Source organism: Salmo trutta, chromosome 18 (assembly GCF_901001165.1).
Source record: "Salmo trutta chromosome 18, fSalTru1.1, whole genome shotgun sequence".
NCBI classification, from domain to species: Eukaryota; Metazoa; Chordata; class Actinopteri; order Salmoniformes; family Salmonidae; genus Salmo; species Salmo trutta.
Window position 1 is genome coordinate 28,462,613 of NC_042974.1, and position 12,798 is coordinate 28,475,410.

The window sequence follows — 12,798 nt, forward strand, 5'->3', positions numbered from 1 at the left end:
TTGTTTCAATGTACCGGTAGGCACCTGCGGCTTAAAGACATGTGCAGCTTATTTATGTTAAAAATAATATATTTTTTTAAATTCAGTGGGTGCGGCTTATATTCAGGTGCGCTTAATAGTCCGGAATTTACGGTAAGTCTCTTTCAGATAAAAACATCCTTCTAAAATAGAGAGCACTACAGCTATAGCCTTAACACTGGTGCTACTGATCATGTGACTGCAGGGCCTTAGACCAGTCCTTTGTCTACAAGGTGACTCTTTGTTCCGTTCCCATTTTCTCCAGGTCTCTCTGGAGCTCTGTCCACCTATAGAGGTGCACGCCTCAAAGACACTCCAGGGTTATACTGTAACTCTGTGCTCTGGTGCAGGAGAGAGGTCTGTTATTGGCATATAAACCGTTGTCAGGATACAACATACTCCTCTGAGGGTTAGGGGGGAGTGGGTGCTTGTGTCTGTGTGTGTGTGCGCAGAAGAAGAGGCTGAGGTGGTGCTGGGCTCTCCTGAGGGCTTCGCTGCAGACATCACCACAGCTGGAGACGCAGGCAGGCAGCCCCTGGCTCACTACAGCTAGTCCGCAGCCTAACGAAGGGAAGGCAAGTGATTCATCCCTCCTTCCTCCTCCCACAGCCCAGAGAGGTTTTGTTGACAGCTCATAATGCCACAATGAAGGAAGCTATTACCCGTTCCTAGGCGACCTGATATCTAGCCTAGCGGGTTACTTCTCTTTAGAGGAGGAGAGAGAAAGCACGTTCGGTCACCATGGTGTCTCTAGGCCGAGAGAGCGCAGATTTTGTTTTTTGCTCTGCTCCGTGGCAAAGAGACCGGAAAAGCTTTTCATTCTATCATCTGTTTGTGGAGTGAATGGAGCAAAATTCAATTGGAGAGCAGTGCCCATAAATTTTCACTTTTGTATAAAATGTGCGCCTATGTATGGTGTTAGTCAACTAGTCAGAACTGGTCAGAACTGGTCAGAAGGAACCCCCTCAGATCTAGGCAGAACCAGTCAACTCAATGCTGTTTTCCCAAGTCAAAGCATTACTCACCAGAGGGATGTGGTGGAGATGTAGTGCACCATTTGAATGAATGGCAGCGGGTCAGAGGAGGCCCCACAGCTGCTGCACACACACTGAAAACATACAAAGAGTTACACGACTAAGATAAGCACAGCTGGCTTGACTTGAGTTAATGACATAGAAATGGATGGGGGGGTCAATTCTGAGATGAAAAGAAAACGGATTGACTGATCCTCTAAATAAGTTACTGAGGCTTGTGTTTGTGCTGACCTGTTCGAAAAGCGTCATGGCAAACTTCTGGTGTGGGATGCAGTGCTTGGCTGTGCAGATGTCCTCTTTGGTCTCGTCTGAGATGTGGAAATGAATCCGCATTAGGATGTTCTCCTGTGGGGGCAACAGTTAGAGACAGTCATGTTAGCTTTATTCCTGTTTGTGTTTGTGTTAAGCAAGTGTGCATGCGCTTTCCCACATGTGTTTTTAACTGAATCACATTACTACGTTGTGACAAAACCAACACACAAAGAAAATATCCTCTTGAGAAAACTTATAGTGCTTAAAGGAATAATCCACTTAAAAACTATCTTTGATATTTTTTTTTAATTAGTCCACTGTTGATAGTCTCAAAATGTTTTGCACATCAGCAATCATGTCTTCAAGACATTGGACTTTCAAAATGCTAATTGTAACTTGCCACATCCTCATGATGATGCATCTACAATTAGATTTTTGAAAGTCCTATATCTTGAAAACTTGATCACTGACATGGAACACATTTTGGGACTGCATCAATAGTGGACAAAAAAATATAGTTTTTGAGTGGATTACTGTTTTAAATTCAGTGAAGCAGCAAGGTGCTGCACTACAAAACACACAGAGGCTCTGGTTGGCCACACTGAGCTAATTTACTGGGTGATTTATCACTCTAACTGCAGGCGGGAGCCCTCTGAGCAGTGGGAGTTCTGTAGCACTGCAGAGAGAGGGTCACCACGGGGAGCTTCCAATGTACACTTAGCATCTGCCTCAGCCCACCATCCCACCGCCTCCGAAATGCAGCCGCAGCCAAATACCCAGAATAATACTAATAAAAAACAACCCAAGTTGCAGTTTCCGTATGTTCTCGCTTGTCAGCAGAACATAAAGAGAAGTGGAGAGAGAGGTAGAGAGGAGAGAATAGGCCCAGAGAGGATACAGGGTATGGAACAATCCTCTGGCTGGCTGCCTAGCTGCGTTGCTTATAAAATGAGCCAGTCAGGGGGGGAAAATGGCTAAGTTTGTTTCTTTGCGGTAGTGTGGTAGAGGCTGGGTGGACTGCTTACTGTCAGTGGGATCAGGGTAAAGGCCTTGTAGAGAGCTCTGCATTGCGACTTCCCAGAGACAAAAACACTTCCCACACTTTTCCTTTGTTCTCCCAAAGTAAATAGTGTCCCCAGCCATTGTTATCTAAATGTTATGGCACTGCGAAAGTCCGATTTTTAACATGGAACATTTTGTTATGAGATCACTTTTAGCTGATCTCTTAGCTCTGTTCTGTTTGCTAAGCGTGAAGGTGTATTAGAAGAGAGAGAACAGGAGTGGAAGAATGAAGGGTAATGGACGTGAGGGATGAGGTAAGTAATGGAGGAATAAGTGAGCTGAGAGAGTAATAGTGAGGGGGTAAAGTAGGAAGAAGTAGAGGAGGGAGGGTTGTCTCTTACGAAGCACTCTGCGGCGTCGTCCATGATGCCCAGCTGGAAGCGCTGTTCGTCCTGGAAGGTCTTGGCCAGCGCGCTGCGGAGCGCGTCAGATGGCAGCACCTTCTCACTGCTGAACTGGAACTGAGCAAAGATACTCTAGAAACAACAAGAGACACAATAACACAGCAGGGTCAATAACAGTGTAACACTCTCTGGAATAACAGGAATGGACTCAACAGAAAATATTAACGGATTGTACAAAGAAATTATACATTCACAGGTTTCACACAGGGTTCACCGCAACTGGAAGGTGGTCAATATCGTTTATATCAAGTTAACACTAATTTCACCTCTTCACTGTTGACGTCGAGACTGGTGTTTGCGGATACTATTTAAAGAAGCTGCCAGTTGAGGACTTTTCGTCTGTTTCTGTTTCTCAAACTAGACACTCTAATGTACTTGTCCTCTTGCTCAGTTGTGCACCAGGGCCTCCCAATCCTCTTTCTATTCTGGTTAGAGCCAGTTTGCACTGTTCTGTGAAGGGAGTAGTACACAGCGCTGTAAGAGATATTCAGTTTCTTGACAATTTCTCACATGGAATAGCCTTCATTTCTCAGAACAAGAATAGACTGACGAGTTTCAGAAGAAAGGTATTTGTTTCTGGCCATTTTGAGCCTGTAATCAAACCTACAAATGCTGATGCTCCAGATACTCAACTAGTCTAAAGAAGGCCAGTTTTATTGCTTCTTTAATTAGAACAACAGTTTTCAGCTGTGCTAACATAATTGCAAAAGGGTTTTCTAATGATCAATTAGCCTTTTAAAAAGCTAAACTTTGATTAGCTAACACAACGTGCCCTTGGAACACAGGAGTGATGATTGCTGATAATGAGCCTCTGTACGCCTATGTAGATATTCCACAAAAAATCTGCCGTTTCCAGCTACAATAGTCATTTACAACATTAACAATGTCTATACTGTATTTCTGATCAATTTGATGTTATTTTAATGGACAAAAATGTTGCTTTCTTTCAAAAACAAGGATATTTCGAAGTGACCCCAAACTTTTGAACGGTAGTGTATACAGTTGAAGTCAGAAGTTTACATACACCTTAGCCAAATACAATTCACAATTCCTGACATTTAATCCTAGTAACAGGTCAGTTAGGATCACCACTTTATTTTCAGAATGTGAAATGTCAGGATAATAGTAGAGAGAATGATTTATTTCAGCTTTTATTTGTTTCATCACATTCCTAGTGGGTCAGAAGTTTACATACACTCAAGTAGTATTTGGTAGCATTGCCTTTAAATTGTTTAACTTGGGTCAAATGTTTCGGGTAGCCTTGCACAAGCTTCCCACGATAAGTTGGGTGAATTTTGGCCCATTCCTCCTGACAGAGCTGGTGTAACTGAGTCAGGTTTGTATGCCTCCTTGCTCGCACATGCTTTTTCAGTTCTGCCCACACATTTTCTATGGGATTGAGGTCAGGGCTTTGTGATGGCCACTCCAGTACCTTGAGTTTGTTGTCCTTAAGCCATTTTGCCACAACTTTGGAAGTATGCTTGGGGTCATTGTCCATTTGGAAGACCCATTGCGACCAAGCTTTAACTTCCTGACTGATGTCTTGAGACGCTGCTTCAATATTTTCCATCCTCATGATGCCATCTATTTTGTGAAGTGCACCAGTCCCTCCTGCAGCAAAGCACCCCCACAACATGATGCTGCCACCCCCGTGCTTCACGATTGGGATGGTGTTCTTCGGCTTGCAAGCCTCCCCCTTTTTTCTCCAAACATAATGATGGTCATTATGGCCAAACAGTTCTATTTTTATTTCATCAGACCAGAGGACATTTCTCAAAAAAGTACGATCTTTGTCCCCATGTGCAGTTGCAAACCATAGTCTGGCTTTTATATGGCGGTTTTGGAGCAGTGGCTTCTCACTTGCTGAGCGGCCTTTCAGGTTATGTTGATATAGGACTCGTTTTACTGTGGATATAGATACTTTTGTACCTGTTTCCTCTAGCATCTTCACAAGATCCTTTGCTGTTGTTCTGGGATTGATTTGCACTTTTCGCACCAAACTACGTTCATCTCTAGGAGACAGAACGCGTCTCCTTCCTGAGCGGTATGATGGCTGCGTGGTCCCATGTGGTTTAGATGTCCTAACCGGCTTGCCAAAACTATAGGTTGTTTACAAGAAATTTGTGGAGTGGTTGAAAAACGAGTTTTAATGACTCCAACCTAAGTGTATGCAAACTTCGGACTACAACTGTATATATATATATATATATATATATATATATATATATATATATATATATATATATATATATACTGCTCAAAAAAATAAAGGGAACACTTAAACAACACATCCTAGATCTAAATGAAAGAAATAATCTTATTAAATACTTTTTTCTTTACATAGTTGAATGTGCTGACAACAAAATCACACCAAAATAATCAATGGAAATCCAATTTATCAACCCATGGAGGTCTGGATTTGGAGTCACACTCAAAATTAAAGTGGAAAACCACACTACAGGCTGATCCAACTTTGATGTAATGTCCTTAAAACAAGTCAAAATGAGGCTCAGTAGTGTGTGTGGCCTCCACGTGCCTGTATGACCTCCCTACAACGCCTGGGCATGCTCCTGATGAGGTGGTGGATGGTCTCCTGAGGGATCTCCTCCCAGACCTGGACTAAAGCATCCGCCAACTCCTGGACAGTCTGTGGTGCAATGTGGCGTTGGTGGATGGAGCGAGACATGATGTCCCAGATGTGCTCAATTGGATTCAGGTCTGGGGAGCGGGTGGGCCAGTCCATAGCATCAATGCCTTCCTCTTGCAGGAACTGCTGACACACTCCAGCCACATGAGGTCTAGCATTGTCTTGCATTAGGAGGAACCCAGGGCCAACCGCACCAGCATATGGTCTCACAAGGGGTCTGAGGATCTCATCTCGGTACCTAATGGCAGTCAGGCTACCTCTGGCGAGCACATGGAGGGCTGTGCGGCCCCCCAAAGAAATGCCACCCCACACCATGACTGACCCACCGCCAAACCGGTCATGCTGGAGGATGTTGCAAGCAGCAGAACGTTCTCCACGGCGTCTCCAGACTCTGTCACGTTTGTCACATGTGCTCAGTGTGAACCTGCTTTCATCTGTGAAGAGCACAGGGCGCCAGTGGCGAATTTGCCAATCTTGGTGTTCTCTGGCAACTGCCAAACGTCCTGCACGGTGTTGGGCACAACCCCCACCTGTGGACGCCGGGCCCTCATACCACCCTCATGGAGTCTGTTTCTGACCGTTTGAGCAGACACATGCACATTTGTGGCCTGCTGGAGGTCATTTTGCAGGGCTCTGGCAGTGCTTCTCCTGCTCCTCCTTGCACAAAGGCGGAGGTAGCGGTCCTGCTGCTGGGTTGTTGCCCTCCTACGGCCTCCTCCACGTCTCCTGATGTACTGGCCTGTCTCCTGGTAGCGCCTCCATGCTCTGGACACTACGCTGACAGACACAGCAAACCTTCTTGCCACAGCTCGCATTGATGTGCCATCCTGGATGAGCTGCACTACCTGAGCCACTTGTGTGGGTTGTAGACTCCGTCTCATGCTACCACTAGAGTGAAAGCACCGCCAGCATTCAAAAGTGACCAAAACATCACCCAGGAAGCATAGGAACTGAGAAGTGGTCTGTGGTCCCCACCTGCAGAACCACTCCTTTATTGGGGGTGTCTTGCTAATTGTCTATAATTTCCACCTGTTGTCTATTCCATTTGCACAACAGCATGTGAACTTTATTGTCAATCAGTGTTGCTTCCTAAGTGGACAGTTTGATTTCACAGAAGTGTGATTGACTTGGAGTTACATTGTGTTGTTTAAGTGTTCCCTTTATTTTTTTGAGCAGTGTATATATATATATACACATACATACACATTTTGGGTATAATGTCTATATTTCTGTTGCATTATACAGGGCGCATTTGAAAAATAGACCTAGGTCTCAATATTTTTTCCATGTTTTTTTATATCATGTATTTCCATTTTCTCAGACAAAAACACCCTGAACAAGGTGAGTGTTTATTGGGCAAGCAGACACAAACACACATAAAGGCACACAAACATGTGAAAACACAAACACTCGCATACACACACACACACACACACACACACACACACACACACACACACACACACACACACACACACACACACACACACACACACACACACACACACACACACACCTGCCCTGCCGCTGCACCTCAACACATCTTGCGTAAGGAAGAGAGAGAGAGAGGGAGAAGAGTTGGGTGAGGTGAGCTGAGGGAGAGGCAGAAAAGGAGGTGGGGAGAGGATAAATTATCATAGCCTTATAATTCTGCTCAAATTAAATGCCTGGCCAAAATGCCCTGTAATCGACCCTTCAAATGAGCCCTGGTGAATTCTGATAAGGCTGAGACGGGGGGGATGCAAGGGGAGGGACCAAAGGCAGGAAGGGAGGGAGAGGAAGACGGAGGCAAGGGGAAAGAGCACAGGGAGAGATGGAGAGAGCAGAGGGGAGAGAGAATGGTAGGGAGAGAGAGATGGATGGAGAGAATGAAAGAGCAGAGAGAGGGAGAGAGATGGAGTGCAAGAGTGAAAGAGAGAGAGCAAGTGCAGAGGGAGCAACAGAAGTACACTTAGGCCTACATTTCTGACCACGACTCTTGAGGTAGACACTGGTTTGAAATCAAATAACCTGTCACAGTCAAAAGGACCAGACCTAGTCAGTCGGTAGCTAAAAGGATGGCCCCGTTAAACCCACGGGGCTCTTTCGCTCTCCAAGTCCTGCCAGCTGGCCAGATCCAGCTGCTCTTAGCCATGCCTGCCACGCAGACCGTGTGTGAAACAGAGGAATCACACATGCCTTCAAATATCACCATCGAACCCCTCCGATGGGCCATGCAACCCTAAGCATCGCAGATCGTCAAACCACTCAGTTTCACAAGAGCCCATTTAAATCTGCATTTGGGGGGTGAAAATCGCACACAGCTGAGTGTGTGGAGTGCCATCCTACAGCCACTCAAAAGGCATTTCCGCACCCTCGACTGTCTCCTCTGGTACGCATGAGCGTGTGAAACTTGCCTCTTCATTAAAAGATGGAATCGATGACTCAAACCAGGAAAAACAAACCTGCTGGCCCACAGGATGAGTCTTGTGGTGTAATGGAAGTAAGCATAGTGGCAAAGCTAGTCTGGTTCTGCCAGCCAGGCAAAGAGACAGACAATCAGAAATGGATGTGGAATGAATGACAGACAGTCAGTTACAGAGTAAGACTAAAGTTAGAGAGACCACCCTCACACAGACAGACAGACAGACAGACAGACAGACAGACAGACAGACAGACAGACAGACAGATGGTCGCGGTGAGACATATAGTGACTAGGGGTGGCCCAGTTTTGCTATTCGAACGATCATTACGATGACCGCAGTCATTTGGCAAATAACACAAAGCGAGAGAGCGAGAGGGGGTGAGCTGGCTAAAGCCAATGATCTACATTCAGCGGCCTGTCCAGATCAAATCAAATGTATTCACATACACATGTTGAGCAGATGTTATTGCGAAATGCTTGATCAGAGAGAGATCTATGGTCCATAATAATCCATAACCACTAGCCAGACACCCAACCACTGTCTGTCCACACCAGGGGAGATGGCTTAATTACCGACCATTTACATGTTAAGACACAAATGTTCACATCCCAGAACTCCCATTGAAAATCATGGTCATCTCTCAGGGGGCACAGCTATGCTTAAGAACTAAATTCACAAAAGTAACTTGAAAAAAATATAACGTATTTGATCGAAGATTTACTGTTGAAAATAAATTACAACAGTCCAATACCAAAATAACCATCCTCTATCTGCATTCTTTGGTAAGCATTACATGGAAAAGATTCATTAATAAGTTCTCCACCCCCAGGCCTCCCTCTCATCTCTACCCACAGGTCTAGCCTCTTACCTTCAGGGCACAGAAGATACACGAGTCCTCCATGCACTTGTGTGTGGTCAGCTGCCGGAAGCTCCGCCGAAAGATGTCCAGGTGCCACAGAACCTGTGGAAAACGCGAGAAGAAAGAGTGAGACAAAATTACATACAAAATGCTCCTCAAGTCGGACCTCACAACTCCGGATTACCTGATTTCTAAATTGAATCTACTGAGTAAACAACATACAGCTGTTATAAAGGAAATGCTACGGGAGCGTGTGACAAACATTTGCTCCTCTGCGTCGCCTGCTGTTGACTTTCCCACCCTCCATAAGTGCCAACGCTTTGCTCCAAAAGTCTAAGCTTTTCACAGATTCAAAACCCTTAGAGAGAGCACGGCATGTCTATCTGTGGAAATCTAAAGTTCTCTAAAGCCAGTGGAATTCCCTTGCTAACTCATACCTGATGCTAAAGGATGTCCCTCCCTGAGTTTGAGGTTAGTTACACAACCACAGTGGAGCCCACTGCTGTCCTGTCCAATCCCCTGTTGGCTCTGAGAGCCCACCACTGCTGCACTAGCCCAAGCCCATCCAATAGGAACAAGAGCAGGTCCTGTCCAATCAGATCCCTGATGCCTCCCAGGCTCTTAATCCCCTCAGCAGGGGAGGAATCCTGCACGCCTCACCAGGAGTTACGGGAAGAAGATGAAGAAAGAAAGAGAGAGGGGGGAGCTAGACGGACGGAGAGGGAGTCAGAGAAAGAGAGTATGTGATAGACCGCGGGATAAGGGAGAGAAGGTGGAATAGAGAAAGAGAGCGGGAGAGAGAGAGAGAGAGAAAGAGAGAGAGAGAGAGTGTGTGTGTGTGTGAGAGAGCACCAGGCCCATCACTTTGAGGAATGTACGCTTGCCCAGGTCGGGCTGAGATGCTGGGTGTCAGCGGAACAAACGCGGCTCTTGCAGTGTCCCGTGGGGAGGCTCCCTGGCATACCATCTTCCATCTGGCACCCTGCCTGAGCAGCCCAAGGGGAACGGGGTCCAGGGCCCACCCCCACCTGTTCAGTGTCTAACTCGGCCTCACAGCTCCCATGCCATGGTCCTGCTGCCACGTCCACACACCACCGAGCTGAATTATAGACAGGCCTGTCAGTCTCTGTTAACCTAAACTTCCTTCTTCTCTCTCTGTTCCCCCTGTCCCAGACACTACCTATTTAAAGTATCCCTTTGCCTAAAAATGCCTCTCATCTACTCACCTATCATTCCACCAAACAATGCTTGACAATCTTCCCACCAATCACGAGCCACCCAAAATAGTCACCCTATACCGTACAGTACTTCAATAGTTTCTACAGTGGTGGAACAGCTATCTAAACTTTTCCATCAGAATTTTTAACTAAAACACAGTTTCAATCAATTGAAACATCAATCATGATCCACCCAATTGTCACCCTATACTGTGCACCAATACATTTCTGCAGCGATCGAAACAGCTATCCAAACTTTCCCATAAGTATTGAAACTAAAACGTGGCTTCAATTTAAACTCAAACAATATTAGTAGAGATATAGTGAGTGTGGTCAGGCATGTGTAATGTCTCAGCGAGCAGCAAGTCTGGAGCATCTGTTTCAGCACTAGTATGCAGCGAAGCAGGTTAATAGCAATCAACAGCATTGATCGTGACAGGCTCCAAAGGTCAATATAGCTGACCTCTAACAGTTTCTGCAAGGCAAAGGACTCCTCCGGGACTACTCCAGCACAGTGAGAACCAATGACACTTACCGGTGTATGCCTCCTCGGGCATGAATGTACAATCTGTCAAAGTGTGTGATAAAACCCTATCACGGTCACAACATTTTAAAGGACTTCAGCTTTTTACAGCTGGTGTATAAGATGGTTGCCTGGAGAAGTAGTAAAAATATATAAGAAGTACAAAAGCTGTGGAGGTTGAACTATAAAACGAATACATGTTCCTTGATTCACAATTGCCAACAACAATCACAACCTGACTGTAAAAAGGCAATGTGTCAAATACATGATTTAAGCGGCCCAAAAAGTTTTTTTGTTGGCCTATAAATTCAGATTGATTACTAGGCTACGTTCCCAAAATGGTAACCTTCCAGAGCTTTGTCACTATGGACATCAAACATTTTGGCTGGGGGTTGGAAATACCTGAATTGAGATCAAAACATCCCAAAGAGAGGAGGATCCTATGTTGAGAAGAATCTTAAGATGAGAAGTTGCTAGTAATGCTCCTCATGACAGCCATAAGGAGGCTGTCAGCCACACACACACACATTAAAACCTCCAGATTTCAAAAAGTCCTGACTGAGGGAGAAAGAAGCCAGAGGTTTCATAACACCAGACCATCTGCACTGCAGCAGCTTTACAGAAAGTGAAAGGATGCCTCAACACCTGGATCAGGGGTAAATCCATTAGAATTCCATCACTTATTGACAGAACCTCTTTTGATTTGAAAGAAACCTTCCATACATATTAGCTCATTGTAGAAGTGCTCAGAAAGTGACTTTTTGGGCCTGAATGCCAAAACATGAAAAGATAAAGGTGCTCCAAATTGATCTATTTTGCATACCCCACCATACCATGAGACAGACATCCATGTGTCTACATCAATGGAGAAAAAGTACAGTTGAGATTAATATAATTTAAAAGCTTACAAATAGGGTGGTCAAACTATTTTACAATTTATTGAGGAAAACATACAAAATATATTAGGGCTGACCCCAATTAGTCGACTGGTCGATTGTTTGGTCATTAGGCTGTTGGTCGACCGAGATTGTTTTAGTGGAGCAGTAACAAATATATACAGTTGAAGTCGGAAGTTACATACACTTTGATTGGAGTCATTAAAACTCGTTTTTCAACCACTCCAAAAATGTATTGTTAGCAAACTATAGCTTTGGCAAGTCGGTTAGGACATCTACTTTGTGCATGACACAAGTCATTTTTCCAACAATTGTTTACAGACAGATTATTTCACTTATAATTCACTGTATCACAATTCCAGTGGGTCAGAAGTTTACATACACTAAGTTGACTGTGCCTTTAAACAGCTTGGAAAATTCCAGAAAATGATGTCATGGCTTTAGAAGCTTCTGATAGGCTAATTAACATCATTTGAGTCAATCGGAGGTGTACCTGTGGATGTATTTCAAGGCCTACCTTCAAACTCGGTGCCTCTTTGCTTGACATCATGGGAAAATCTAAAGAAATCAGCCAAGACCGCAGAAAAGAAATTGTAGACCTCCACAAGTCTGGTTCATCCTTGGGTGCAATTTCCAAACGCCTGAAGATACCACCTTTATCTGTACAAACAATAGCACGCAAGTATAAACACCATGGGACCACGAATGAAAGGAAACCACTCAGGAAGGAGACGCGTTCTGTCTCCTAGAGATGAACATACTTTGGTGCGAAAAGTGCAAATCAATCCCAGAACAACAGCAAAGGACCTTGTGAAGATGCTGGAGGAAACAGGTACAAAAGTATCTACATCCACATTAAAACGAGCCCTATATCGACATAACCTAAAGGCTGCTCAGCAAGTAAGAAGCCACTGCTCCAAAACCGCCATAAAAAAGACAGACTAAGGTTTGCAACTGCACATGGGGACAAAGATCATACTTTTTGGAGAAATGTCCTCTGGTCTGATGAAACAAAAAAAAACTTTTGGCCATAATGACCATTGTTATGTTTGGAGAAAAAAGGGGGAGGCTTGCAAGCCGAAGAACACCATCCCAACCGTGAAGCACGGGGGTGGCAGCATCATGTTGTGAGGGTGGGTACTTTGTTGCAGGAGGGACTGGTGCACTTCACAAAATAGATGGCATCATGAGGAAGGACAATTATGTGGATATATTGAAGCAACATCTTAAGACATCAGTCAGGAAGTTAAAGCTTGGTCACAAATGGGTCTCCCAAATGGACAATTGACCCCAAGCATACTTCCAAAGTTGTGGCAAAATGGCTTAAAGACAACAAAGTCAAGGTACTGGAGTGGCCATCACAAAGCCCTGACCTCAATCCCATAGAAAATGTGTGGGCAGAACTGAAAAAGCGTCTGCGAGCAAGGAGGCCTACAAACCTGACTCAGTTACACCAGCTCTGTCAGGAGGAATGGGCCAAA

The 12,798-nt window shown here is 44.9% G+C and overlaps 1 protein-coding gene across 6 annotated transcripts in view; it reads right to left on the minus strand.

Annotated features, from left to right (window-relative positions):
• The window catches only part of usp54a (ubiquitin specific peptidase 54a), a 61,868-nt gene that overhangs the window by 33,992 nt on the left and 15,078 nt on the right, over positions 1 to 12,798 (minus strand). For 4 of the 6 annotated variants that reach the window (XM_029698222.1, XM_029698220.1, XM_029698225.1 and 1 more), the window contains exons 2-5: positions 8,691 to 8,783; positions 2,708 to 2,842; positions 1,284 to 1,397; positions 1,044 to 1,126 (exon numbers count right to left, since the gene is read on the minus strand). In XM_029698222.1, the coding sequence (XP_029554082.1) occupies positions 1,044 to 1,126; positions 1,284 to 1,397; positions 2,708 to 2,842; positions 8,691 to 8,783 (425 nt within the window). Of the gene's footprint in view, positions 1 to 1,043; positions 1,127 to 1,283; positions 1,398 to 2,707; positions 2,843 to 8,690; positions 8,784 to 8,865; positions 9,055 to 9,118; positions 9,151 to 12,798 lie in introns of those variants that run through there. The other 2 variants (XM_029698224.1, XM_029698223.1) reach the window with 2 other exon arrangements.